This window comes from Corvus kubaryi, unplaced genomic scaffold, assembly GCF_017639235.1.
Source record: "Corvus kubaryi isolate FWS band 111438036 unplaced genomic scaffold, C.kubaryi_AGA036_p1.0 37367, whole genome shotgun sequence".
In the NCBI taxonomy this organism is placed as follows: domain Eukaryota; kingdom Metazoa; phylum Chordata; class Aves; order Passeriformes; family Corvidae; genus Corvus; species Corvus kubaryi.
Genome location: NW_024581119.1, coordinates 1,655,356 through 1,681,320, shown reverse-complemented (window position 1 = coordinate 1,681,320; position 25,965 = coordinate 1,655,356). Strand labels below are relative to the sequence as shown.

The 25,965-nt window shown below is 44.5% G+C and overlaps 1 protein-coding gene across 1 annotated transcript in view; it reads right to left on the bottom strand.

Annotated features, from left to right (window-relative positions):
• CBL (Cbl proto-oncogene) overlaps positions 1–25,959 on the bottom strand; it is a 33,894-nt gene extending 7,935 nt beyond the window's left edge. Inside the window, exons 1-11 of the mRNA XM_042034093.1 lie at positions 25,749–25,959; positions 19,327–19,574; positions 8,747–8,893; positions 7,335–7,491; positions 5,761–5,882; positions 5,161–5,298; positions 4,638–4,725; positions 4,101–4,232; positions 3,522–3,725; positions 2,009–2,140; positions 763–1,140 (exon numbers count right to left, since the gene is read on the bottom strand). Coding sequence (XP_041890027.1) covers positions 763–1,140; positions 2,009–2,140; positions 3,522–3,725; positions 4,101–4,232; positions 4,638–4,725; positions 5,161–5,298; positions 5,761–5,882; positions 7,335–7,491; positions 8,747–8,893; positions 19,327–19,574; positions 25,749–25,895 — 1,893 coding nt within the window. The 5' untranslated portion in view covers positions 25,896–25,959. The remainder of the gene's footprint in view (positions 1–762; positions 1,141–2,008; positions 2,141–3,521; positions 3,726–4,100; positions 4,233–4,637; positions 4,726–5,160; positions 5,299–5,760; positions 5,883–7,334; positions 7,492–8,746; positions 8,894–19,326; positions 19,575–25,748) is intronic.
• Between the last annotated feature and the right edge of the window lie 6 nt (positions 25,960–25,965).

The following is a 25,965-nucleotide window of genomic DNA, read 5'->3' as shown; positions in this document are numbered from 1 at the left end:
TGTGGGAATGAAGCATCCTCATTTATTCCACAGCATTTACAAACACCTCAGAATTCTAGGAAGTCTCTGACAGCCTTCCCTCAGTGAGGACACTGCAGGGGTTTTCCCACAGGAAGAACTTCACATGTTTTGAGATTTCAGTGGTCTTGGCAAATTCAGCTGAAACAGGCCAAGATGGGAGCCAAGAGGAAAAGGACGCAGACAAGCACACACATTTGGAGACAGGATGACGACCGTGCACGTGCCACTTTCTTAGAAAATCTGGCTAAAAATGTGCTGGATTTCAATTGTAGCGAGCTGGAAGCATTAAAAGGAAAAATTAAGGAAATAGAATCAAGGAAAGCAAAACTGCCTGCAATTTCTTTTAGAGAACAAAATGTTGGACTACTCAGTACACTGGTAACAGTGTCCTGCACATGAATAGACCCAAATTTAACTCAGGTTTTACCCTGTCAAACTCATCACAGCTGATGTGTGTAGGTTTCTCAGGGCTGAAAACTGAGCAATCAGAATTTTTCAGATAACAACAGAAAACAGTCTCAGCTTTTCAACACTGAAAGGTGAACAATGATCAGGCAATTGTGGCTCATGACTGCTGAAACTGCGATTTCAACCTTGCTCCCAAGAGGAATGAAAGCACTTCCCTTGCCTGGCATCCACCAGCTTCTTTCCATCTCTCCCTTGACAAAATCCCACTCCTCAGTGTGATAAGAAGGTGCTTTTCTCCCAGATTACCTCCAGCCCCCCCCCCGACCTACTCACCCCCGGGTTGTCCAGGCTGAGCGTGCTCCCAAGCCGGAGGCTCTCAGCCCTGGATTCCATCTGGGAGGGCAGGGAGAAGGGAAGCGAGTGCCGGTTGGACAGTTCTCTCCCAGCCCACACATCCCCGGGGCTCACAGCTGCCGCCGGGGCTTTGGGGATGGGCCTGGCTGGCCACAGGTCACCCTGGCGGTTGGAGGGCAGCGGGGGTGGCTTGTCCCTGGCAGGACAGTCCCCCGGGGTGCAGGGCAGGGGCCGGCGCTGCGGGCGCCCCTCGGTGCCCAGGGAGTGCGGCCGGTCCGGAGGCGGCGGTGGAGGGAGGTCCCGGAGCGTGGGTGGGATTGGCAGAGGTTTGTCCTTGTGCAGAGCACCAGGTGCGGCCTGCAGGGCACAGGAATGGAAAATATTGCTTAACAAAGGCAGCCCAGCCAGAAAAGATAAACAGGTGGGAGCAGAAGGGAGAGTTTCGGGGTGGTTTTATGTGTTTTTACAAGGAATTATCTCTGAGGATGTGGAGATATCTCCACACCTTCCGTACAGGCTTGAGGAGATAACAGGAACTACGTGCACTCCAGCCAGGCACTGAACACCCCAGATTCTTCTTCTTGAAGGAAAACATGAGTTTACAGCAGCCTTAGACTGGATTCCAAACAGAGCCCCCCCACTGTTTAAAAAAATGATTCAATTGTGGGTTATTTGTACAAGTTAACATTCATCAGTCAGCAACGAGTATTCACAGAAATAGGTATTTTCTTCTGCTTGAACTTTCCTAATTTCATTATTTCATCCAAACCAGATGAAAAACTGCTGCTGCATCTCAAGAACCATTAACTTAATGCCACCAAGATCATCCTACTGCCTTCTGCTGATCAATCAGAAAGCCAGTTAATTTCTCCCAGTCACACACATTGAATTCCTTCCTTCATTTTCTATCTAAAACAATGCTTGATGTAAAAATGAATGCAGAAAAGTTGGGAGAGAAATATGATACCTTCTGTCTTAGCTAGAACAAAATACAAGGAAAATCCAAAGGCTACAGGGAGCAGGGACTGAGGCTGAAAACCAGGGAATATGATGGTAGTAACAATAATTTGGTAGTTCAGGATGCCAGTCACTCTAAGGGAGGCCGGACTGAAAAGGAAGAAAGTACTTGGGGACGTCACAGAGAACACATTGGGGTCACCAGATTGTTGTGCTCCCTGCCTGCCCCACCCAAATCACAGCTGAAGGGGAGAGGAGTGTGTCTGACCTTGGAAGTGGTGCCAGGGCTGGAGGCCCCGGGGGGGTTGGCCACTCGCTGCTGCAGCAGGTCCAGGCGAGGGGGCACGGGAGGGAGGGCGGCCTGAGGAGCCACCGAGAACGGCGAGGGAGGACGCTCCACCTGAGAGGGGACAAGGGCACAGTCAGCACACGGCTCAACCCACAGAATTCCTGTCCTCTGGAGAGGCTTTCCAGCTGTCTGGCTGCAATATTGGTGATAAATTGCTCTGTGAGTAACAGCCATCCTCCAGGAATGCAGCCAGTTCCCAGCACTGCAGCACTGGCAGCAATCCTTGAGGAATGGGCTTAGCTGTGAGACACCACTGCAAATGCACACCTGGAAACATCAACCAAGCTGCTCTGATGGAGTAACAAACCTGCCTCAGTGCGCTCTGAGCAGGGAAAAGCTGCTTTTCAACACCAGAGGGCACGATCTGCTGCAAACCTTCCTGTCCCTGTGCAAACTGCCTTGACTACAGGGCACTGATGTGCACCAGACCCTCCAGTTTTGTCCCTGGAAAGCTGGTTTTCCACTTAACAAAGCAGAACAGTGCCTGTTCTTCTCTTTAGTTTCTCTTTTTTATAATCAAAGCTAGTGCTTTTTAATTTTGAAAAGCTTCATGCATGTTTGAGCTCACTAAAGCCAACAGAGTATCAACATTGACAGGATGTCACACCAAGGAAATTGCTTTGCTTCCCCAAAATATGTATATAAAACCCTCCAGGAATAGTGTTTACTGATTAGTACACTATTTACAGGGTGGAAGATGAAGGGAAATAAGACTCTAGGTAAACCAGAAAAGATTCTTTCTGAAATGCAGCTTATTTTAGTTGATTCAGCTATTAAAATTAGCCAAATTCAAACCCAGTTCTTTATGCAGGAAAACAATGCAAGAGCAGCAATCAGATTTTGAAATGAAAAATGAAAATGAAATGAAAAAACCACGTAGGGATCCACAAAGAACACCTGTCTTGTACACAGCTCCTGGAGGGAAGCAGCACTAAAGGCAGACTTATCACACCTTTATTAAACAAATTTATCAGCCACCATATGAAAAGATGACAGCCAAATTGAGTTCCTCAGCAGAACAGCCTGCCCTCTACCTTGTTATTCATCAGGACCTTGGGAAGGCTGTACCTGCCTGGCTGGATCCACCACTGGGGAAAAACGGACGGATTTTTGCTGATCTAGGTGAAATCTGGCTAGGAAATCAAAACCTAACACACAGAGGAGCGTTCCAAAGCCAGGTCTTCCAGCAGGTCAGGCCAGCTGTTTCACCCCTCTAGGGATTCCTCCAAGACAACACACAAAAGATCAAAAGCTTCAAAGTGTGATCCCAAACTGACAGTGTGAAGTGAGCTCACAAAACCGGACCTAAACCTCTGTTTTCCATCTTTTCTGTTACAAGGTCTGGGGACCATCACAGGCACAAATCATTAAGAGAAAACTGCTGGAGAAAAGGCACTGCCACATTAATCAGCACCCCTTCCAGTGACCTTACTTTGGTACCAGCGAGTTCTTTCATCATGAAGAGGGAATCATCAGCTTTGTCATCGTCGTCGTCGTCATAATTGGGAGAGGGGGTTCCTTCTGCCCCTTGCCTGGACAATCCTCCTCCTCCTCTGGGATCAAACGGATCCACCACGATTGGCTCCGTGCCTTTGATCTCACAGCGGCAGAAGGGACAACCTTGGCCTTCTGATTCCTGCAGGGGCCAGAAGAGATCTGTCACAGCAGCCTTTGGGGTGCACAAATTATCACCTGCTTCATAAACAATCGGCTTTTAACCTGCTTTTTGGCAGGCAGCTTTCAGCTGAGAGGAAGACAAAGGCAAACTGGGCTACAAATACAGAATATTTTCTCCTTGAAGTAGAAAATCAGCTTTTTAGCCAGTTCTCACAGTTTATGTCTGTTCCATATTAAGAGATCAGGCATCTAAACAGCTTCTGATGCAGTGACATTATGAGCTCAATGTTTCTGCTGCCTTCTCTCCACACCTGAACAGTTCTGAGAAGAGAATATATCTGTAAAAGAGCAGGCAGCTGCCCTCAGAGAGATAAAAGAAGAGGCCAAGGCTCACCTGCCAGGCTGTGAGACAGGAGGTGCACATCAGGTGCCCACAAGGTTCGATCTTCACGTCCTTGTCGTTCTCAGCACAGATTTTACACAGTTGGAACGTGGAGCCCATCTCGCAGTACAGCTCATATTGTTCCTGAGGGAAAGACAGCATAAAATCACAGGGAGAACAGAAGTCTGCAAAGATTTCACTGTAATTCCATGTGCTAGATGCATCTGTCAAGCTCTGAAAAAAGTAGAGTTCAAATTATCCACAATTTCCAGTTAAGTGTCCCACGAAAAGCAGGGTTCAAGACATGTTGAATGGCACAAAAACATCAATATTTGGCAGAATATTCTAAAAATAACCCCCTAAAATCTGTCTGTGCAATCTCCTCTGCCATTCCCTATCATGAAAGATTTCTGTAGTTCCTCTAAAATACTGCAGCCTTAAAAACAAGTCTTGGGAATACCAAGTTTGGCAGAGTTGTATGAACAGCTAAGGAGGGTGGGAATTAGGGAGAAAGGCAGAGAGTTTGATGGGATGGAATATTTCACTCACCTGTGTAACTTTAATGTGGTCCTGAGGTGTGGGCTCACACAAGCCAGTCAAGTCAGGATTCTGATTCCGGCCGTCGGGAAATAAATAACTGGAAGCAGTTGGGAAAAAAATATCTCTATATGTGCATGAGCACACATGTATACACACACACACATATATAAGGCTGCTTTTGGGGGTGGCAACGAAGAAAGAATGAAGGGGAGAAGCAAGGGGCGGGAATTCAAGGTATTCTGAATTCTAAAGTTTTGGAAGAATTTTACGATTGGACCAAAATCAAACATATTATTCTTGAAAGTATTGGTTCAAATTAAGGGCTTGACAAAACAAGGGATTTATGAGGAGGGAAACACTGCTGCACATTTATCATCTGCTACTGCCCAGCTCTCCAGTGCAAAGACAGCTGTCAGTAATTCTTGAGTGCCAAAATAGTTCAGCAGTGAGTTATTCCACTGACAGCAATGGGACTATTCAAGATTTAACTGCTTTGTTGAATCAAGGTCTTAATTTTTATCAAGTTACTTACAAGCCTTCCCTGAAGCCATCAATCAGTGCTTGGAAAAGAGGTTTGTTGTGGGGGATTGTCTGGAGAATGTTCCCATCTGCAGTGACATAGCCAATGGCCCACTGACCCAGGCGGGTACAGCTCAATCGGAAAATGTAACTAAAAACACACAAAGGAAAGGAAACCTCAGTGTGGAACAGGCAGAAAAAATTAAATGACATGTAGGCAGCCTTTGTCTGGCCATATCAAGACAGCAAATAAAAATTAGTAGGAATGACTTGATGATTTGTACCAGCTTTCCTCAACTGATCCCAGGCAGTTCAAAGGGAAACTTTGCAATACCATACAAAACGAGAAAAGAATCCAAGCACTGGCCTCCAGGTGAAATGAAACCCAGAATCCAGAGCAAGAGAAGTTAATATCCTTAAAATCATTTGTTCCAAATTAACTTTCAACAAGCCAACAACCAACGGACTACAGGAGGTTTTCATGTTTAAAAGCAGCCCAGAAGTAATCACATAACCTCCAGAAAGGACCACAGAGAATCTGTCAGCCCTGCTGCGATCAGTGGCGTCAGGAAGAAGCTCCCAGCAGGGCCCTGCTGGCTGAGCTCTCTCTCACCTGCCAGGTTTGTGAATGAATTTCTGCAGCCGGGCCTTCACCTCGTCATAGGTGAGGAATGCCATATACCCAGGGTGAGTCACTGCCAGGCTGTTCCAGTTCCTCAGCAAAGATGACCAGGGCTGCAGCACCAACAAAGAAACAAATTAACCACACACTTCTGAAAAGGGTCAATATTCCTGAATCAAAGGGTTCTTCAGTTAGAGAAACATTTTCTATTCCATCACAAATCCAGTAGAGAGACCAGAACACTCATTCCCATGCAGCACTTGGCATTTGAGTTCGTCACTTGCTGGGGATAAAACCATCACCTAAGACAGACCTTAATCAAAACTCCTTTAATAAATACTAAAGGAGAAGTCACTGAGGTCACAGCTCAAGAATAGCCATCAATTGTGCTGCTTCTGCAGAGAAAATGACTCATTCCCCAGACAGGGATGAAGGCAGGAGTTTAATGAGATTATGTACAGGCCCAGGAACCATGACTGGTCTGCTCTCCAACACCGACTTCCTGCACAGCCTCGGGACAGTGACCTCCCCTGTGTGTCTCAGTTTCACTGTCAGTAACTTGTGACTATTCCTCATCAACCCAACCTCACCAGGGCGTGGCAAGGCTGATCTCAGACCTGAATAAAGAAACCAGCACATACATCTCAAATATTCTTTCAAATGATGCCCCAAAAGTCGTAACAATCGTTTGAAAGCTCTCGACCCTGAGAAGGGCTTGGGTGTCTAAATCTCACCTGATTTTTCCAAGTTTTTTAACTTGTCTACAAAAAAATACCAGCACTCCCTAAGAACTCTGCTTCCCCTGGAATCTGCAGTAGCTCTTGACTTGTTCTTTATGTATGACAGCTGGAAAAAGTGCTGAATGAGATCAGCTACATTGCAACACCAAACATGGGAATTCTTCATCTAGATATATCTTAATTACGACCCACCCTATCACATGGGAAAAGGCAAGTCAGAGCCAAAGAAGTAAGTGATTGTTCTTGTAAATACCCAATTGTACCATCAGAAGCTGTGTTTTTGAATTTAGCAGTACTAGAGACTGTGGGGAAGAATTTTACCTACTATTAATATCACTTCAGTGATACAGAGATTTCTCACACACACAGACACGACCACAACATCCTGGCTGGGTCAGTTCAAAAGATAGAAAGCCCAAATTCTCATGCTTGAGCTCCATCCTGAACAACCCCCATGGAAAATAAATCTGACAATAAAGAAAGGGACAAGAGAGGACAGAGTGATAAACTAAGCTTCGCATTTCCTGGCTTGCAGAAGCTGTGTCAGAACTTCAGTCTCAAAGTGACCTTTGAAAGGGAAAACCTGATTCATGGCAGGATGCTGAATGTGCCTGGGAGTTGCAGTGTATATTTAGGGAATCTTTTATCCTACAGCCAGAAATATTACCTGCTTTTACTGCAATGTGGGGTCTGTTTAAGGGGTGGAGGGCAAGACAATCAAATCCCATACAGTATAAATAATGTGTGTAAAATATTGGCCTGGAAAAAAGAGTTTAACCTGAAGCACTGAGACACCTTAAGTGATTCCCCTTCCTCAATTCTTACCTGGAAGAGCCGTGTGAAGATGTCAAACTCAAATACTGAAATGTAGTCATTGCACGTCAGGTCGATGGTTGACTTCAGGGCCATGGCCTCCAGCCCTGAGCTGATGGGATGCACCTCATGCAGGGCCTGGCGGAAGCTTTTCCAAGGAACAATGGTCCTGGGGAAAACCAGGGAATGGGATATGGCTGAGGACCCCCACCATGTGCACACCTACACATTGTTTTTGTGAGTATCCATGTTGTGATGACAGAACAGAGAAAAATCAAAAACACCCACGAGAGATTTATTCATGTTACACAAACACAGATTTCTTGGGACAGCAGGAAATCAGCAGACAAATGAACTTAAGACAATCTTCTCTGTACATGCAAAAATTTGGATTTAGAAATCCCCCTCTGCTTTCTCCTTTCCCTCTTTCTGCAGTCCTATCACAGCATCACCTGATAATAATTTCATGATGTTGCAGCTGGTGGAGGAGTTAAATCTAGATGGTTAAAAAAAAAAAGCTGCAAACAACTGTCTAAAGAAGGATTAACTGGAGAAGGAAGATAATCAGAAGCCAAAACACAAGCTCCTGTTTAAAGGAATATTTTCCTTCTTTTAATATATCAAGTGGAATAGAAGCATAGAAAGAAAATGCCTCACTTCAGACAACTGTGCTATTCATGAGTAAATATATTACAGCTTTTTGTTCTGACAGCTACTAATTAAACTCTTTAGGTGAAGTACCTCAGTTCCCTCAGTTTGAAAGCAGTACCCAATCCATTAACTTTAATCCCCAAACACTGCTGTGAACACCTCCATGGCTCATTTAGTCAGAGTTTCATTAGATAGAGAAATTAAACCTGACATTTCAGCAGTCTGCACACAAAGATTGTTGCATTTCCCTTTCCCCCTCACTCTTAGCAAAGCCATTTTGAAAACAGAAATTCAAAGAAGAGAGGTGAGTAAATGATTGGAAAGACTAATTGGAGGGAAGATGAAAAGAATATAATAGAATGGCTTAGCTAAAGAACAACCCATGCTGGGGGCATGGTAACCTTTAGAAGAAGAAAGGATTATTTTGCATAGCTTGTAGAGCTTACTTACAAGTTAAAGAATTAAATCAAGGAGAGGAAAATTTAAGCTGAATAATCAAGGGAAACACTGTGACAATACAAGAGTCTCCTGGGGAAAGTGGGGAAAGACTCACCACTTGACACATTTAAAACCATACAGGACAAAAACTGGGAAATTTGAAGTATGAATAATTCCTTACCTCACCCCAGAGAAGGACAAATGACCAGTAGGTCTCTTCCATCATTTATTTTAACCTGACCGAGCCCTTTGTGGATGGCCAAACAGACTTCTTAAAAAACACTGCATGCAATTTGCTCCCACACTTCTATTTTTAAGATGAGTTAGGAACTTACTTTTCACCAAAAGCCTTTCTCCAAAATTCTGCAGCATCTGCCTTGGTGATCCGGAACGTGTCTCCCTGGAAGAGGCCACTGGGGAAAATGCCTTTGAGTTCTGCTAGCATGTGGCTGAATATCAGGGACAGCTTGGTCAGGTTCCTCCTGCAAAGGACCATAAAAACAATTGTTTCAGAAGAAAATAGAGTTTATCACTCTGAACAAAGCAGAACCAGTGGTTATTGCAATTTAAGAATGATCCCAGCATGCAAAACTCTTATTTGGGGCTCTCTTTCAAGTGTTTCCTCAGCATTCAGAACATCCAAAACACGGGAATTACCAGCAAGGCCTGTGTTTGTCAAGATATTTTCCACAATGACAAACTCCGTACAATCTCTTTAAGGTGGGCAGGCTATTTCCAAGGCAAAAATCCTCCCGTGGAAAAACACATTCACAGAAACTGCAAAACCAATATTCAGACCTCACCTATTGAGTACTGAAGACAAAACCTCATCAGCCCTCTTTGGTCTTGGGTCTGAAAATTCCTTTTGAGAGCACATAAAACTAGTACTGCGCCCCAGACAATGGAAGCTGAATGTCTTCCCAGGTCTCCAGAGGCTCCCAACACAATAGGTTTGCTCAGGGAATGTCTAACTGATAATAACAGGCCCAAGCTCCCAAGGGAATGCAAAAACACCTGCAGGTTTTTCCTAAAATGGTAATAACTTCCACACAAAAGCTTCATGGTCAGGGCTCTCAAACATTTTGTGTTTAATGATCCAATTTGAATTACAGCTGGTACCCCAAGTCCCTTCTCTGCCTGATGACGCTCAGGTATCAGGAGTGCTCTATCCCTCAGCACATGCCCTTTTTTAAGCTGGAGCAGGAAAGCTGCAGAAGAGAATAGATATTCTCTGCTATTCTGTTCACCAGAGGCACTTCTTTCTCTCACTCCTTTATCCAAATAAAGGATGCCTCTCTTCTCCTCCACTCCATCGCTAGGAAAACTTCCTGAAGAGACAGGGCTATTTCTAGGCCAGAGGGTTTTTTCACCCCCACATCACGTGCTTGAAGGTAAAAGAAGGAATTGGCATCATGTGGGAAAGAACAACTTGTGAGCTCTGCCCAACACAGCAGAGCTGATCAGAAAACTGCATCCACCACCCAGGCATTGCACAGGCTCACTTATGGCACTGATTATTTAAACACTGAACCACAGAGAGGGAGCACAGAACATCCCCAGTCACGTTGTATTTTCTCATTTTCCCATCTTTCTCCCTGAGTTTGCTGCTGTTGCAGAAGACACCTGTTTTTGGCAGCAAACTCTGCTCCCCCAGGCTCCAGCCTTTCACCAATTTTGGTTCCTATTCACTTCATCTTTGATGTTTTTCCAGATACCACTTGCTCCAGACATGCTATTGCTGCTTGAAGGACTTACCCTGCTAATGTGCCTGATTGCAGAACTGACCTCCAGCCTTTCAGCAAAAATTCCCTGGACATTTGGGACATTTTTCCACATTTTCACAGAGTCTAAACTCAACTGGAAGTGACCCTATTGTTTGACATATATTCCTGTATTTACTCAGCCCCACACGAGCCCTTTCTCCACACTCTGACACGGTCTGGGTAGATGAGAAGGGCCCAAAACTCTACATCTTCTCTGACAGCAGTTCTCTCTTACCCTTCTTTATTCAGCTACATTTTGATTTGTGTGCAGCAGTGAAAGCTGCTCAAAGTGTTTATGGAAGGCACCAGCTACACAAAGAATTCTGGTTTTTGTCATTTCATACATGTCCAACCACAGCAGGTGCTTGGGATTAACACAAGGAAAAGCCCCCAGCTGCTCTTCCACGAGCTGTCCCATTCCCCAGCTGTCTCTGGCTGTGCTACACACTCAAAGTGGGTATTTTAAAGCAGTTCTGCAGTTTGCTTTGTGCATCTCCCCACCCTGGTGGCACGTTAAGTAATCCAAAGCTGCGTATTTCTCTTTGCATTTACCAGGGGAAGGCTCCGATTCTGAGCTCGTGGTCCGGGGAAGATGATTAAACTGTAAATTCACACCCAGCTCCCTCCCTCATGGACATTCCCACTGTGTCCCTGCAATGCCTTTGGCTCACAAACACTGGAAAATTGCGAATCAGAGGTGTGAGCTGTGGACTTCTGAAAGTCCTCACTCCCATAAAGTGACAAAAAAAGAGGACAGTTTGTGTTAGCGCAAGAAGAAAAAGCAAACACCATGCTGTTATCAATCATTTAATCCATCTACAATCCGAGCAAAATAAACGGTAATTTTTTAACTGAGTTCATAAAAATGGAGGCTTTAATGAATCTGCTAATGATTTTGTACTCTCCTATTGCTGCTCAGCGCAATGTGGGGAAGTTTGGGTATGACAGACAAGCCTTTGGTGCATTTCTGACCCTGAACAAGTGCATGGTTTAAATAAAACACTGCAAGAAGCCAGGGAATATTCCTGTGTCCAGTTGTTTATCTCTTCTGCCCAAGAGCCTTCTGCCTCAGCTGAGCTCCAGGAAGTGCTTGCACTCAGCTGAGCACATCAGTTAATGAGAGAAGTAAGAACTTCCTCAGGCTTAAGGATGGATAAACAAATAGTTTTACACACACACATTGAAGGAATCCGTTTCCAAAAACATTTCTGAGAGCTGAATATTTTAAATTCTCAAGATTATCATATTTTTGAATAAATATTCAGCTATACTGTAGGTAAACAACAAGAAAAACCACAGGAAGTGAACATAAAGAGCAGCAAATTGCAAATTAGTTTGTGTTAGTGGCTTTTACATACAGCAAATAGTTACCAATCCTATGCTAAAAGGGTTTAAATTTTAATGTAAAACAATTTACATATTTGTAAATTTATACAGACCAAACAAACATTTGCAATTCTACAGAATATTTTTATTGGTGTATCAAAGTTTACTGGTGATTGTATTTTTAGTAACATCAGAACTGTTTTTATGGCCATTGCTTCAACTAAACAGATGTGAACGTACTCCCAGAAAAAGGCTCATATATTCAAAGAATATTTAAGTGTCTTAGACGAGAGATTCCCAAACAGTTTTGGCCACAGACCTCCAGCAATGTCCCATGATGGCCCTCTTTCAAAATTTTAGCTACACACAGTAATCCACACAAAACTGTCACCAAGGGCGGCACCAGAGGTTGCCAAGCCCAGTTTGGGAAGCACCGATTGCAGCACCCAAACCCTGCTGCTGGGGAATTTAAACACCTGTCACCCCAGCACTGCTGAAAACGTTACCCAGGGACCACAGGCCACATCAGTGAGCTCTCCCCGGTGTGTGCAGCCAGCTGGAGGCAACACCTGTGCCAGCTTCAAAGCACCAGAGCCTGTTTCTGTTCCGTGGTTACAGCCAGAGACAGCAACAGCCACAGCCGAGGTGGGATTTCACATCCCTGAGCGCTTTCACACGTACGCGCAAAGCTTTCAGTTTATTACGGTCAGAAACAATGAATCAACAAGTGAAAATGTAAAAAGCCCGATATTTTTCCACTGTATACAGTAACCGAGTGTTTCACTCGCGAGGAACACCTGCGGCTGGAGCATGGAGGCATCAGTCCCTGTGCACACAGAGTGAGCTGAGAATTGTTCCCGTAACAAGGCAGCAGCAGCTCCAGAGCCTGCTCAGTCCCTGCTGCCAAACCCTGCTGCCTCCACACTCACCGGGCTCTAAAGACACAACTGCTTTGGGGAACCAAAACCAGCATGAAGCAAGAGCTTTTCCTCAGTTACCCCGTGCCCCGCTGGCTCCCCAAGCCCACAGACGGGTCCCCCCCTCCTTCCTGCTCCGAGCCCCTCCGCTGCGGTTCTGCTCCTTCCTTCCTGCCTCAGGATGGGTTTGCTCCACACATCTGTGTGGAATTCAAGGGGCCGAGGAGGCCCCTCCATGTGCAGCCCCCCATGGCCAGCTCCAGCTGGGGGTTCTGGTGCTGTTGTCTCTCCCCCCAGACTCTCAGCAGATTTTTCTTCCCCAGTTTCCTGGAGAAAAGCGTTTTTCCACCGTATGGGCTCCGTCTTGGAAAGCCATTAAGGGCAGAGGATGGTTTAATCAGGGATGTCTCTCTCAGCCACGCTGACACAATTAGTTAAATTAATGTGCTTTGTGACTAAATGCCTTTTCCCCTCAAGGCAATGTTAACGTGGCTGGTTTCTGCCACTGCCAGCTACAGTTTTTTCATTTTCTTCCAGTATTTCTCACCTCCTTCAGAGCTACCCAGCTGACACAGTGTAATTTAGTTCCTCACACGTAGCAAGGATCAGCTCGCCAGGCTGATTTAGTCACAATATTGTGCTCACATGCCGTAATTTGACGTGCACATACTGTCGTGTCTGCAAAGCTCCTTCTGCTTTGCAGGCATGCTACAAACACAGAGGAACTATGAGCTGGAGCACAAGAAAGCAACCTCAAAATGCTTCACTTCTCTGTAATTATTGTCCTCGTTTCTTATTCTTACACTCTTTACCACCAGATTCTGTTTAGGGGACAAGGTGAGCATCCACTGGAGTTAAGTGCAAGCTTCACTACTTAAAATAAACCAAACCACAAACCCACAGGTTTTTTCCTATAACTACATCTTACGATTTTATACTTGGAGAGCTAAAAAAAATTAATTAAAAAAAAAAAAACCAAAAAACCAAACAGCTCTTTTAACGACTTTAACAAGTGAAATGCACCTTTCAGAAACCACAGAGATGTGAGAGGTTCTCATGTCACAGAGGCTTTCAGATGCACCAGGCAGGAGCAGTTTGATTTCAGCAGAGAGTTTGATGTGCCTGGCTTCCAAAAGAACTCTATCTTCCATTGTGCTCCCAGCCCAGCCAGGAGTTTTCTGTGCGTTCACGTTCACAGAAGCAGCGAGTGGAAATGCTCGAGCTGATCCCAAGCTGTCTTTTGTAACCCTGAGACAGCTCGGGCGTCCTCTCCACGCAGAGATCAGGGTTAAAAATAGAAACAGCGGAACTACTTTCAACAAAACTTGCAACACAGGAAGTGAATGAAATTCCTCTTAACTATTGCTGGCTCAACAGAAGGCACCTTACAGAGTCAGGCTGGGCTGCAGCTCTCTAACATTGACAGATTTCCTCAGGACAACTAAAAGAACAACCTAATATTAAATATTTGCTGGTTCTGTAGAATTTTTCACCCTCAGCTCGTTCTTTTTCAGTGCTTTAGGTATTATGGGACAGTTTCCTTACACTGCTGAATCCTGGCACTTTTCAGCTCACATAAATATATTTAAACACCTTGAGTTCTGTGAGCAGAGCCTGCCCATCACTTCAAAGTGCCACACAAAACACCCTGCAGGCCACAAACCACCCAAAACCTTTATATTCTCCTATCAGTATGCAAATGGCTGTGACTGATGTGAAGAAGAAAGGACATCAAGCCACTGTGCTGACCACAAGAACCAAACCTACTGACTTTTAAAGGATCTGGACTTATTATTTTAGGCACAAATGCTGGTGCTACATTTTTTTTTCCACTGTTAAGAAGCTAAAAATCCATTTTTAAAATTTAAATTTTAGAGAAAAAGCTTTAAAGAGAAGAATACATTTGATATGATTAATGGTCTTTAAAGAGCTCAACATATACTCAGAGGACTGACAAGGTAAAGGATAAAACTCTCACTTAGGTAACAGATTAATTTACTTTACCAGATTCAAGGGGATTACACAGCAAACTCACTGCTCAGGACACTTCTCATTAAACCTAATTTTGGGCTCTCTGCACTGGAATCCAAATTCGTATTTCAGGGGCTATTTGCAATAGTTAAAGAGAAGAACAGAGCACAAAAGCCCTGCTTCTACACTCAGGAAGACTCCGTATTTCATGATTAATCTTCAGCCACCTCAAAATTCTCTTGGATACCAAGTGGCAATGACAAGGAACCGGGGCAGGTTCAGAATAGATATTAAGAAATTCTTTATTCTAAGGGTGGGCAGGCCCTGTCACAGGCTGCCCAGAGCAGCTGTGGCTGCCCCTGGATCCTTGGAAGTGCCCAAGGCCAGGCTGGAGCACCCTGGGACAGTGGAAGGTGTCCCTGCCCATGGCAGGGGGTGGGATGGGATAAAATCCTACCCCAGAAATCCCAAATGTGGCATTCCAGCCCTGAACACACCAGCCAAGCACCCAAGAGACATGACAGAGTTGCCAAGTAGCAGCAGCAGCACATTTTTGCCAGCATGGAGAAATCCATCACATTTCCAATGATAATTACTACAAACGAACCAACGTGCTTGTAATTCCACCCACAACAGAAAGTCCACAGCCTCCCATAAAACTCTACAATTTTATAGGCTCTGAGAGGAAAGAATAAAAATCTTCCTTCCTTATTATGCAATCATCTGAAATCTTACCTTTGTCCACAAACTGATTTTCAAGACAGTGGTCCAATTTTAGACAGAAAGAAAACTATAATGAATGCAAGCTTAAGCCAATTATGCTAAGTGTTACTTAAGTTCCAAAACTATCACCTAAACTGCAATTTAAAACCAAATTAAAAAGAAATAATTCACATTCCTCCCCTCCAACAACATTTACATGATAATGAATTTCTTCTTGGGTAATAAGTAGTTAGTTAGTGTTCATATGCTGGAGCCTGGCAAGGAAACCTTTCTTGTGGGCAGCTTTGGAGCCTGTTCTTTTCTTTAAGATGCTCTAATTTAAATGCAGATGTAGACTTCACACTAGTGGGTTTTGTTTAAAAAAAAAAAAGGAAAAAAAGTGCTGCTGTATTAGAAGGAAGTGACAGAAAGAGGACTCACATGCACCATTTGAGTTCCACATTTTGCACTATCTCGTTTTCACTGGGCAGGAATGTGTGCAAGAGGTCTCAAAGATGAGATTAGAGCACCAACCCCCCCTCCCCCAGAGGGTTTTCTGGTTCAGGGCTTAGCACAAGTGTTTTCCAACTTTTTCCTCTTTAAATTCCAACATTTTTCTTTTTTTTTTTTTTCTTCTCTAAGTCATTCTTCATGCACTTCCTTCCCCTTTAGAGATATGCATGGTCATTTCCAGGAGACATTAAACACTGGTAGCTTTTTCCTGTGTAAATTAGTGAGTCTTAACATTGGAGCTGGAGAAGAATATGAAATCCTGCTGAGCCAGCATCCCCTAAGCCGTTGTCAGAAGAACAATTAAACATGGACCAGCTTCCCAAAGCTTTTTTTCACCTCCATGCTAGATGGAAAAAGTTTATTATATTCTCTGCCTAACCCCATTTTCTCTACAGATATATTTATTTTGTTAACTGGGCTTGTTAACAGTTTGTTTCCCACAGCTGAACTAGAAAAATAACTTGTGCTATTCCTTAAACATCCAGTCCACATCCTGAGTAATTATTTCTGCTCACTCACCCTGCAGCTTCCACAGCTGTGTTCTAATGTGGAAACATTTGCAGTGCTCTGATTTTATTTAGAAAATAACCTCTCTGAATTTTCCTTCTGGTTTAACATAATCAGTAAATTTGATTCTTTGGTGAAAAATGGACTCTTCAGCCTAATTAATCCTTTCCCAAGAAACACACAATTCCTCTACCTGTCTCCTGATCAACAAGCTATTTTTCACTCCTGTCATGTCAAGTGTAATCTATTTACACAACTGCAAAACCACTGCTGCAATAAGTAATTGATGTAGTGTGGAAGGCTGACAAATTGCAGCTCCTCTGTGAAAGCAAGAGAGCTGAGAAGTAAAAGCTTTCTGCAATGGAAACAGAAAAAAAAAATAGTCCAGCAAAACCACTGAGCCTCTAAATGAAACTGAAATCAAGATCTGAGGCAGGTTCAGCATGTTCAGAGCAAGAATGGCACTGTCAAGCAATGGAACCATCACACTGCAGGGGAAAAAATACGTTTATTTAATATTTTTTTTTGTTATCACTGGTTAAAAAAAAAGCCTCAAGAAGTTCACAATAGAGAAGTCACATATTCACCTCTGGATCTATAAAGAAAAGGAAGCAGCAGCTCTGCATGGGCTCAGCCTCAAAAATTCCTGTTAATTACCTCACACAACCAAGCAATTATCGCATGATTTGCCTTTACCTTATTACAAGCATACAACAAAATACCCAAAATTATTAACTCTAGAAACACTATTTAATTTCAAGCCTGCAGATGTTACTTTTAGCTATCAAAGCTCAGAGGAGCAGCACAGCATCTCCACTAAAAACCCACAGCTACTCACAAGTCACCAAGTTGCATCTGATCCACTCCCTAAAATTCAGTTTTAAACAGCAACCAGAAGTTACTGCTCGTACCTATCAGTCAGGAAGTGCACACAGAGCTTTAAAAGCACCCTCAGCAGCATGAATTTTTAAACAGACATGGAAGTGAGCTAAAGCAGAATTTAAATAGCATCTGAAAGCTCTCCTAATAAAACAAGTGAGGTCTCCTCACAAAAATCACAGCGTGAGTTTAGGCAGGAAAGGAGCAAGCATGGTTAATTTATATATTTATAGTCTGAACCACTGTACACCAAAACCACAGAGCTACAGGGACCTCCCAAATGCCTGAGAGGAAATACTCAAAGAGCAAGTTGGAAATAATACGAGTAGAAGGGTGATGCTCAAGTGATCAGGGCAGTTCTGATCCTGCTTCAGTCATTTTTCATGACTGGTCTGTAGGAGCAAACACCTGCACAGCTTGCACACTGCTCACACAAATGTCAAAATAGTGCATTTTGCTCTACACCAGCAGCCATTTGGGGGAGAAAATAAGGTGATACACAACAGGAAGCAAAATGAATGTGAAATCTGGAAGAAAGGAGGAAAAAAGCTTCAAGAAATACAGGGGGAAAAGTCAGCAAAGGATTCAAAACAACACATTTATGGAACTTTTAAAGTCCTGTTCTCAAAACACTGCAGACTAATGGCGACAAACCTGCATGAGATCAAGGGCAAACTAGATTTTTCATATATGTATATATACATATATACAATGCCATGAGTACATTCCCTGTGAATACCAGATTTGCTTTACTGACCATCTTCCAGAAAGCTTCTCCCACGCTTGGAGTATTTGAATTTATTAATTCTTACTAAAAAAAAAAATTAGTATTTTTCTTCAACTCCTAACAAGTGAGAAAATTTCAGTTTCTTCATCTTAGATTAGTATATATATTTTATATTTATAGGTGCATTTTTAGCAAAAACTCAATTTAATTAACAAATAGCACTTCAGTGATTTGGTTCCAAGAGCTCCCACAGCCATGGAATCTGGCAGTGGCAGTGCAGCATTTAACAGAATCCCCCAAAACCCAAAAGCCCCATTCTTTGTGTAGGTATCTCTTGGACTGGAACACAAATCACATGCACTGACTGCTCTGATCTTGTCCTTTTTTGTGACAAATTAAAGAATTGAGGAAGTTCCCAAGCTCAGCACCAGGAAAAGGCTCTCTGGTGTTACCCCTTTAGGACCAAACAGTCCCTGCTGCTTCCTGGGCTGCTCCTAGAGCAGAGGAAGATGCCATCAGAGTGGCCAGGATGTGATGCTGTTTTAATGCCTGTGTTTAACACAAGTCTCACCACAGTTCCTTCCCTGCTAAGCTGTTTATTCATAAATGGGACAATTAGCAATTCCCCAAGGACTCCCATGCCTGCTGTGAGAACACCAGCCTCTGCTGCAGTCCTGACATTCACATCTATCAATCTGCATTTCCCCTGCTCCCTCCAGTCAATTAGCTGGATTACAAACCAATGAGGATGATTAACCCTCTGGAATGATTTCTCTTTGCTTCTCTCTGAAAAACCAAGGCACTGGAGGAGGGATTTTGGATTCATGACTGACACAGCCATCATTTACTCATCAGATATTCCAGATTTATGACAGATCACAATACACACACAGTTAACAACACTCCAGAAAGAAATTTCCATTTCTTAACTCATTCTTCAACACAGTCAGCAGCAATCCAAACAGCACCAGCAATGCCTTCTGGAGCCACTGCCACAGCCTTTGGTTGGAGCTCAGTACTATGGAATATGCTACACAGAGTTCACTATCAAACCAGAAACATGTGCCAGCACTTTTTCCCCCTCCAGTAATTCCAAGTTGTTGCCAGGGAGTTGACCACATTCTCCCCAGGGCAATTACACTCAGCCACTGGGTGGTTTTCACTTTGTTTTTCCCCCCCACCATTTTTTTAAAAAAAAATTCAACATCTACTTTAAAAACCTGAAATGAGTTTAGTGTTACAAATGTATGCCTTGTATATCTCTGCCTGTTAGACCTTACACAAACTTGTAAGATTCATTTTTCCCAGAGCTTTACTCTACTCTTAAATCACCTTGTCTTCCCTTTTCTTAAAGCTGGGTGAGGAAACACCTTCTCAGGTACATTAAATTCATATTGTTTTGTTCAAGAGAGCCTTATATTCAGCAAGTGCAGTTTCTACCTCCACCTATCTTTTTTTTTAAGTGCTGTTCACCTTGAAGATGTCCCTTGACCTCAGCTATGCCTTTGTACAAAATGAAAGACGAGCCGACAACTGATCTACTTTAAATACAAAGCTTCTGACGCATTTAATTCCTACAATAAACACTTAAAACCATTTCTCTGCATTACCTGGGCTGGGAGTTCTCCTCATACATCCGTTCCTTCCCTTCCTTGAAGAGGCTGATGGTCTGCTTGGTTTTTTTCATCAGGTTCTCCATGAAGACCCTGAAATACTCGTTCTCGCCCAGGGTTTCCATCTTGCCCTCGTAGCGGGACAGGATGGTGCGCAGGTGCTGGTAGGTGTCAGGCAGCAGGTCCAGGATGTAGGGAGGGCTGTTCTTCAGGGCCAGCTTGGGGTTCTGACACAGACGCACCACCTGTGGGTAATGGAGAAAACACCTTTGTGAGAACTCGAGGAGAGGAGCACGATCAGGGGTTAAACACAATTCCCTGTCGCAAACGCGACGCTCCGAAACGTTCACTCCAACAAAGCCCATTTTTTGTTCAAATTCAGATGGAATCACAGGATCCCAGAATCACTGAGGCTGGGAAAGACCTCTGAGATCAAGTCCAACTTGTGACCGATCCCCACCTTGCCAACCAGCCCAGAGCACGGAGTGCCATGTCCAGTCCTTCCTTGGACACCTCCACCACTTCCCTGGGCACCCCCTTCCAAAGCCTGACCACCCTTCCATGGAAAAATTCCTCCTGATGTCCAACCTGAACCTCTTCTGGTGCTGCCTGAGGTCATTTCCTCTTGTCCTGTCACTGCCTGCCTGGGAGCAGAGCCCAACCCCAGCTTACTGTAACTTTCTTTCAGGGAGTTGTAGAGTGATAAGGTCTCCCCTGAGCCTCCTTTTCTCCAGGCTATTTTCTCCAGATAGTGAGCCCAGCCACCATAAAAGAATGCAGTTTCTGGGCTGAAGTGCATGTGGACTGATGAAACTCATGGTAATAAATTTATGTGACAGGGGAGGGGAAAGGAAGCCACTTCACCATCTGCCACAGACAAATTTTTCCATTCTCTAAACTGAGGGAATAAAAGGGAGAGTTGATGGCAAAGCTGCAATTTTAAAAATTAAGTAGTGAACTTTCAGTTATAGAAAGGGCAGGAATTAGAGTTGTGAGGTCAGTTTTGGATCAAGTTTACAAGGTAAGAACCAGCAGTCCAACACTTCTACAATCTGTGATTTCCCGCAAACTTGAGTACAAAATGTAGCTACACTTCCCTAAAGTTCTTCCCTATAATGAATATTATCTGGCTGCTTAACATCCCGCATACAAATGAGGTCTAAACTCATGACACTGCCAGGTATGAGGGAATTACAGATATCAAACAGTGCAGAGTGCAAAGCTTAAGTAAAGTGGATAAGAAAAAGCAAAAGAAAAAGCAAAAGAACAACAACCTTTTGCAGTATCTCATTTCCACAAAACCTTGTGAAACCTTCAAGAGGAATTGAGCAGTTCCCTACAGCACACACTAAAATACCTACTTCCCTTAAACATGGATGGTAAACAGAGTCATTTCTTCTGAAATGGTGCTTTAGCATTTAACTTTGCACTTTATGGCATGTGCAAAAAGCAACCTTGTGAAGTGACATCTCCAATTTTATCTGACTTACAGCAGTGCCTGTACCAAGAGCTGACTGAGAAAGGTTTGATTTCAGCCAAGAGAAAGGCACACAGTGTATCAAAACTCAAACCAGAAAAATCAGACTGCCAGTAAAAAAAAAAAAAAATGAACACCTAAAAAAGCCTCTGCAAGAATACACGGGAAAAACAAACTACCAAAATTTTCCCTCCATTTTGAGGAGGTTGCCATGGTCTTAAGATAAAGAGATGGACAGGCAGACAGCTGACTTAGTCAATTGATGCTGATGCCTCAACTGCTGCTTCCTTGGAGCCTGTGAACATTGTACAATGAACCATATCAACAAATTAAGTCAACACATTTGTCCCCTGAAAAAAAAAAAATAGTTTCGCTATGAGCATGAATAGGTTCTAAATACGCTCCTCTGACCCAGCTGAGCTGTGCTCTGGGCAGCAAAACCTTTTCTTCAGCAGAAATTGTTTATTATACAGTGGGTTTAAAACCTTAACAAACACTGTCAGCTCCGAGGAGGAAGCCACATTGAGCAAGCAGAGTCTGCACTGCCCTCAGCCAGCTGGAAATAGAGAACCATTTGGCTGTTACCCTTTGAAAATACCCAGCTCTGGGAGCAGCAGACCTGCTGCATTTCAGACTTTGGTATCAATTAGAACAATCTCCCCACAGCAGCAGAGAGTTCTGCAAACTGCTCATTCTCAGAGCCCCTGTAAAATGCCTCCCAAGAAGTGACTTGTAGATGCCTCAAACAGTCAAGGGAAAGGTCAAAGCTGCTGGTATTTTATTATCAAATCAGCTTCTTTATTTACCAAGCAGACCAAAATTAGCTAAGATAAGCAGTTAAACAACACTGCATAATTAGGAACTGCTGCCTCCTGAGCAAACTTGGTGGTTTCATAACACAGCAGCAACAAAAGCAGGGGCATTTTCCTTGTTTCTCTACGTGTGCACTTGCAGCATCATGACAACATCCAAAGGAATGTTCCCAGCCCTGGGAACAGCTGCCCCTCAGCAGCCTTCCACAGGGACCAGCAACGTGGAAGGAAATCGAGCAAAAAGCAGCAAATTATTTTTTGTTTAGGTGTGATGGCAACGAACAGAAGCAATCCATGGTTTTAAATTATCATCTAAAAGTTTGCATGGCTTATGCTTTGTTGTTTCAGGAACAAACCTTTTAGGGAGACATTTCTGGGTTTTTAGGCACACCAATAAAGTTTAGCGTGAAGAGACGTGGGCCTGTGAAGAACCCAAAAATTGACTTCACCCATTTCCATTTTCCAAACGCAAGAGGAGAAAGTAATCAAAAACAAGTTTCCCCAACTCAGTTTTGAGGAAAGAATCTGTTACCTACTCATTCTAGGAAAAACAATCTCATCTAGATCTTTGAGGCCTGGAATTGAATCTTTCCCCTCAACAATCTGCAGCTTGCCTGGACTAATTCTGGATTTAAGAGTCCCAGGCCTGACGAGCATCCAGGGGCTACTCCCAGGTAAAATTTTCTCTTCCAGGGCAGTTCTGAAAACTCATTTTTCTCCTTCCTTTAGCAGCTGAACAGCCAACTGTACTGAGATCACACCTCATTCCAGCTTCAGCCAACAGCAAAACAAAACCTACTCAAGCATCTCTTATCTCTTGCTGGATTTGTGTTTGGCCTTTCTTCTACTCACAATGAAGGTGACCTGCAGTGGCACTTCTCTGTCTCAGTTCTAGGAACTGAATGGTATCAGGAAATGCTTTAGAGAAGCTTTATCTCAAAGCTCCTCTTCCTCCTCCAAGCCTTCCCACATGAATCCCACCATTCCTCTGCTCCATCCCAAGCAGCTCATGACTAACCCACCTATTCCTCAAATATCACCCACAGCAGGGAACTCCAGGGGGCTGCATTTAAATCTCTGTTCTGCAGAGAAATGCATAAATATCACCTCATTCAGCTGAAGGGGAACATCCACAGGGATGGAAAGGGTATTTTATGTCCATGCTCTGTGTGACCACGTGCAGCTGTGGGAGGAATGGTACTGACAAAAAATTAGGGCTTCAAATGAAAGAATCTGAAAGACATAAATATGTCAGGCAGCTTATGGAGAGCATTACAGGGGAAATATTTGGACAAGAATCAACTTGCATAGGAAATTCATCAGTCACATCCGAAAGCAGAGATGCACGAATGCTTTGACAACACCAGCTAATTATGCAGACTAACAAATGAGGTCGTGAGTGTAGTGTACCCACACAGACACAGCACACAGCTCTGAGAGGCAAAAACATCATCTATTAAACATGCACACGAGCAGGTTTTTTATCTGCACCTGGAATTTCACATTCTTGGCCCAGAAATCTAACCCATTTTCAACACCTTCCATTCATTTAGCCCTTCTCACCATGAGCTTCACTGGCAATTTGCTACACCACTAAAAAGATTTTAATTCAGATGTGTTCTCCTGAGTGTGCAGAAGTACAGCTGAAATCTAACTGAAATCTGAAAGGCTTTTCAGAGCCAGATCTTTCCTTTTGTACAAATCAGACTGAACAAGACCTTAAGCCTGAGAGCTTCTGGATGCTGCCTAAGAGTAAACCTGAAGTCAAATGAGGTTGATGTAACTTGTGACAAATACAGCACCAGCCTTGGCTTTTCTGTCAGTGGAGGGAGCACACATCCAACCCGCTCTAAAGACCTGAAGCTGTGAAATTTCCCCCCACAAAACATCCCACTGCATTTCAAAATATAATCAAAATATAATTTCAGAATGATAATTAGCTTTTTTTTTCAGGCCAGTCTTCTCCTTTGAACAGAGCAGGTTAGGAGGTCAAATACAAGTTGCCATCCATATCTACATATCCTATACATGAAGATCAGCATTCTTACAGGTTACACTTATTTAGGATCCTGTTTCCATGCCCAAACTGCCTTCCCTACATTAGCACTTGTGCTTGGCCCTCAGTGTCTGTAACAGAGCCAATGGCACTTCTCAAAAGGCTTTTTTTCTTTGCCCCAGTCTCGCTGTAGGTGATCAAAGCTCATCACAGGCACAGCAAGGCACAACTATAAACCCTGGCTTTTGTTGAGCCAGCCAACACAGAGTGATTTCTTGGCAGGAATATAATTTAATATGCCTTTAAAGAAGTCATTTGCTCTGCCTGCTTTTAGCACTTACTGCAGGAGGTTCAGACACTGCATGGATAAACAATGCAGGGGAAGGAGAAGGAAAAGTGGGAATGCATAAGCCTGAGGGGCAATTGGATGAGGGATGCCCAAAAGCCCTGCCTGCTCTGCTCCCAGAGGGGAAGAAGGTGGCCAGGTGACAGTCCCCAAGGCCTGGGGGCAACTTGGGTGATGCTCTTACTCTGCACTACTTTTAAGGTGCTGAACCCAGTGCCATAAAATGCACATTTCAGACTGCAACGTGTCAAGCTTAGCCTTGATTTCAGGGCTGAACAGGAAGTATGAATGAAATACAAGAACGTTAGATTTTTATTTTGTGCCCATTTCTGTGTACCTGCACTCACTCACCACATCATTCCCTGACAGCTCTCCAGGATTTCTGAAAACTCTGGATTGACCAGCACACCTAGCCAGGCCAGTAAATCAAATATCCCATCACACCAGCAGGCCAAAAGGTCTGGTGCCCTGCCCCCGGCAAAAGCCATTTCCTGGCATTTTAAAAGGAGGAGGAGGAGGGGAGAGTCTTAATGACCCCAGAGAGCCGTGCCCCTTCTAAAGGTGTGGGACTGGAAGAAGGCCTTTCCAACTCCCACGCCACAAGTTTTTCTTGTTTAACATCAGTTAATACTTTATCTTTCTGTAACTACATGTACTTATTGCAGAAGGGTTTCTTTACAGGATTTTACAGTTTTTCCTCACTTCTAAGGAAAATATTTTGTCCTGAGAGCAGCAACACATTCCTGCTCATTCCAAAAGGAATAACCGGACCTGCCACAAAGCTTCACTATCCAGTACCCACACACCAGCCTGTATCACAGGCCCAGGCACACCTTGCAAGGAGCAAATCCTAGATTTCTCCCTTGTCCTGCTGCTGTCACCCCCTGCAGCTCCCCACCAGCCCCTACCCATTCCCAGCACCACCAGTGCCAACCCCAGCACCTGCAGGATTATCATCATCTATACCTCTATGTGATATACAGATATCACAGAATATCCTGGCTTGGAAGGGACCCACAAGGATCATCCAGTCCAACTCCTGGCCTTGCACAGGACACCCCAACAATCCCACCCAGTGTCTGAGAGTGCTGTCCAAATGTTGGGCTCTGGCAGCTTTAGGGCTGTGACCACTGCCCTGGGGGAGCATCCCAGATCCTCTTAAGCAAGTCTGCATCCTCCATCCCAAATTGTCCCCTCTTCCTCCAGCTTGTTCCTTGCAGAGCTGCTGATCTCTCTTCACACTTTCCCGTCTTGGCATCCCATTCCCATCCAGCCTCTGGCCTCTCCTCTATCGCTCACCTCTCCACCAGCTTCCACATGGAATCACAGAATGCTTGGGGTTGGAAGGACCTTAACGCTCATCTTGTTCTGGCCCCTGGCAGGGACACCTTCCGTATCCCAGGTTGCTCCAAGCCCTGTCCAACCTGGCCTTGGACCCTTTCAGGGATGGGGCAGCCACAGCTTCTCTGGGCAACCTGTGCCAGGGCCTCACCACCCTCCCAGGGAAAAGTTTCTTCCCAATATCCCATCTAAGCCTGCCTTCCATCAGTGTGAAGCCATTCCCCCTTGTCCTGTCACTCCATGCTCGCTACATCCTTCCCCCAAAGCGCTGCACCCCATTTTGTGCCCACACACCTCTCAGCCCCCCAAATATTTCTCTTTGAGCCACAGACAGCTCTCTCCCAGCCAACCCCACGGCTCCAGGCTCATCCCAGACCGCCTCTGACCCCAGAGTCCCATAGCCACCCCAGCCCCCCACGGCCGCTCCCATCCCACCGCCCTCCCCACCTTATCCATGAGCTTCCAGCACTTCTCCACCATCTTCTTGTCCACGGCGCCGGGCTGGTGCGGCCCGAGGTGGTGGTGGTGCGGCTGGAACGCGTCCTTCATCAGCCCGATGAGCCCGCCGGGGCCCTTCTTCAGCGGCGCCGACATGGGGGCGCCCACACCCGGCCCGTGGGGCCCGTCCGGCACCGAGGCCGCGGCCCTGGAAGGGACCGGGCTG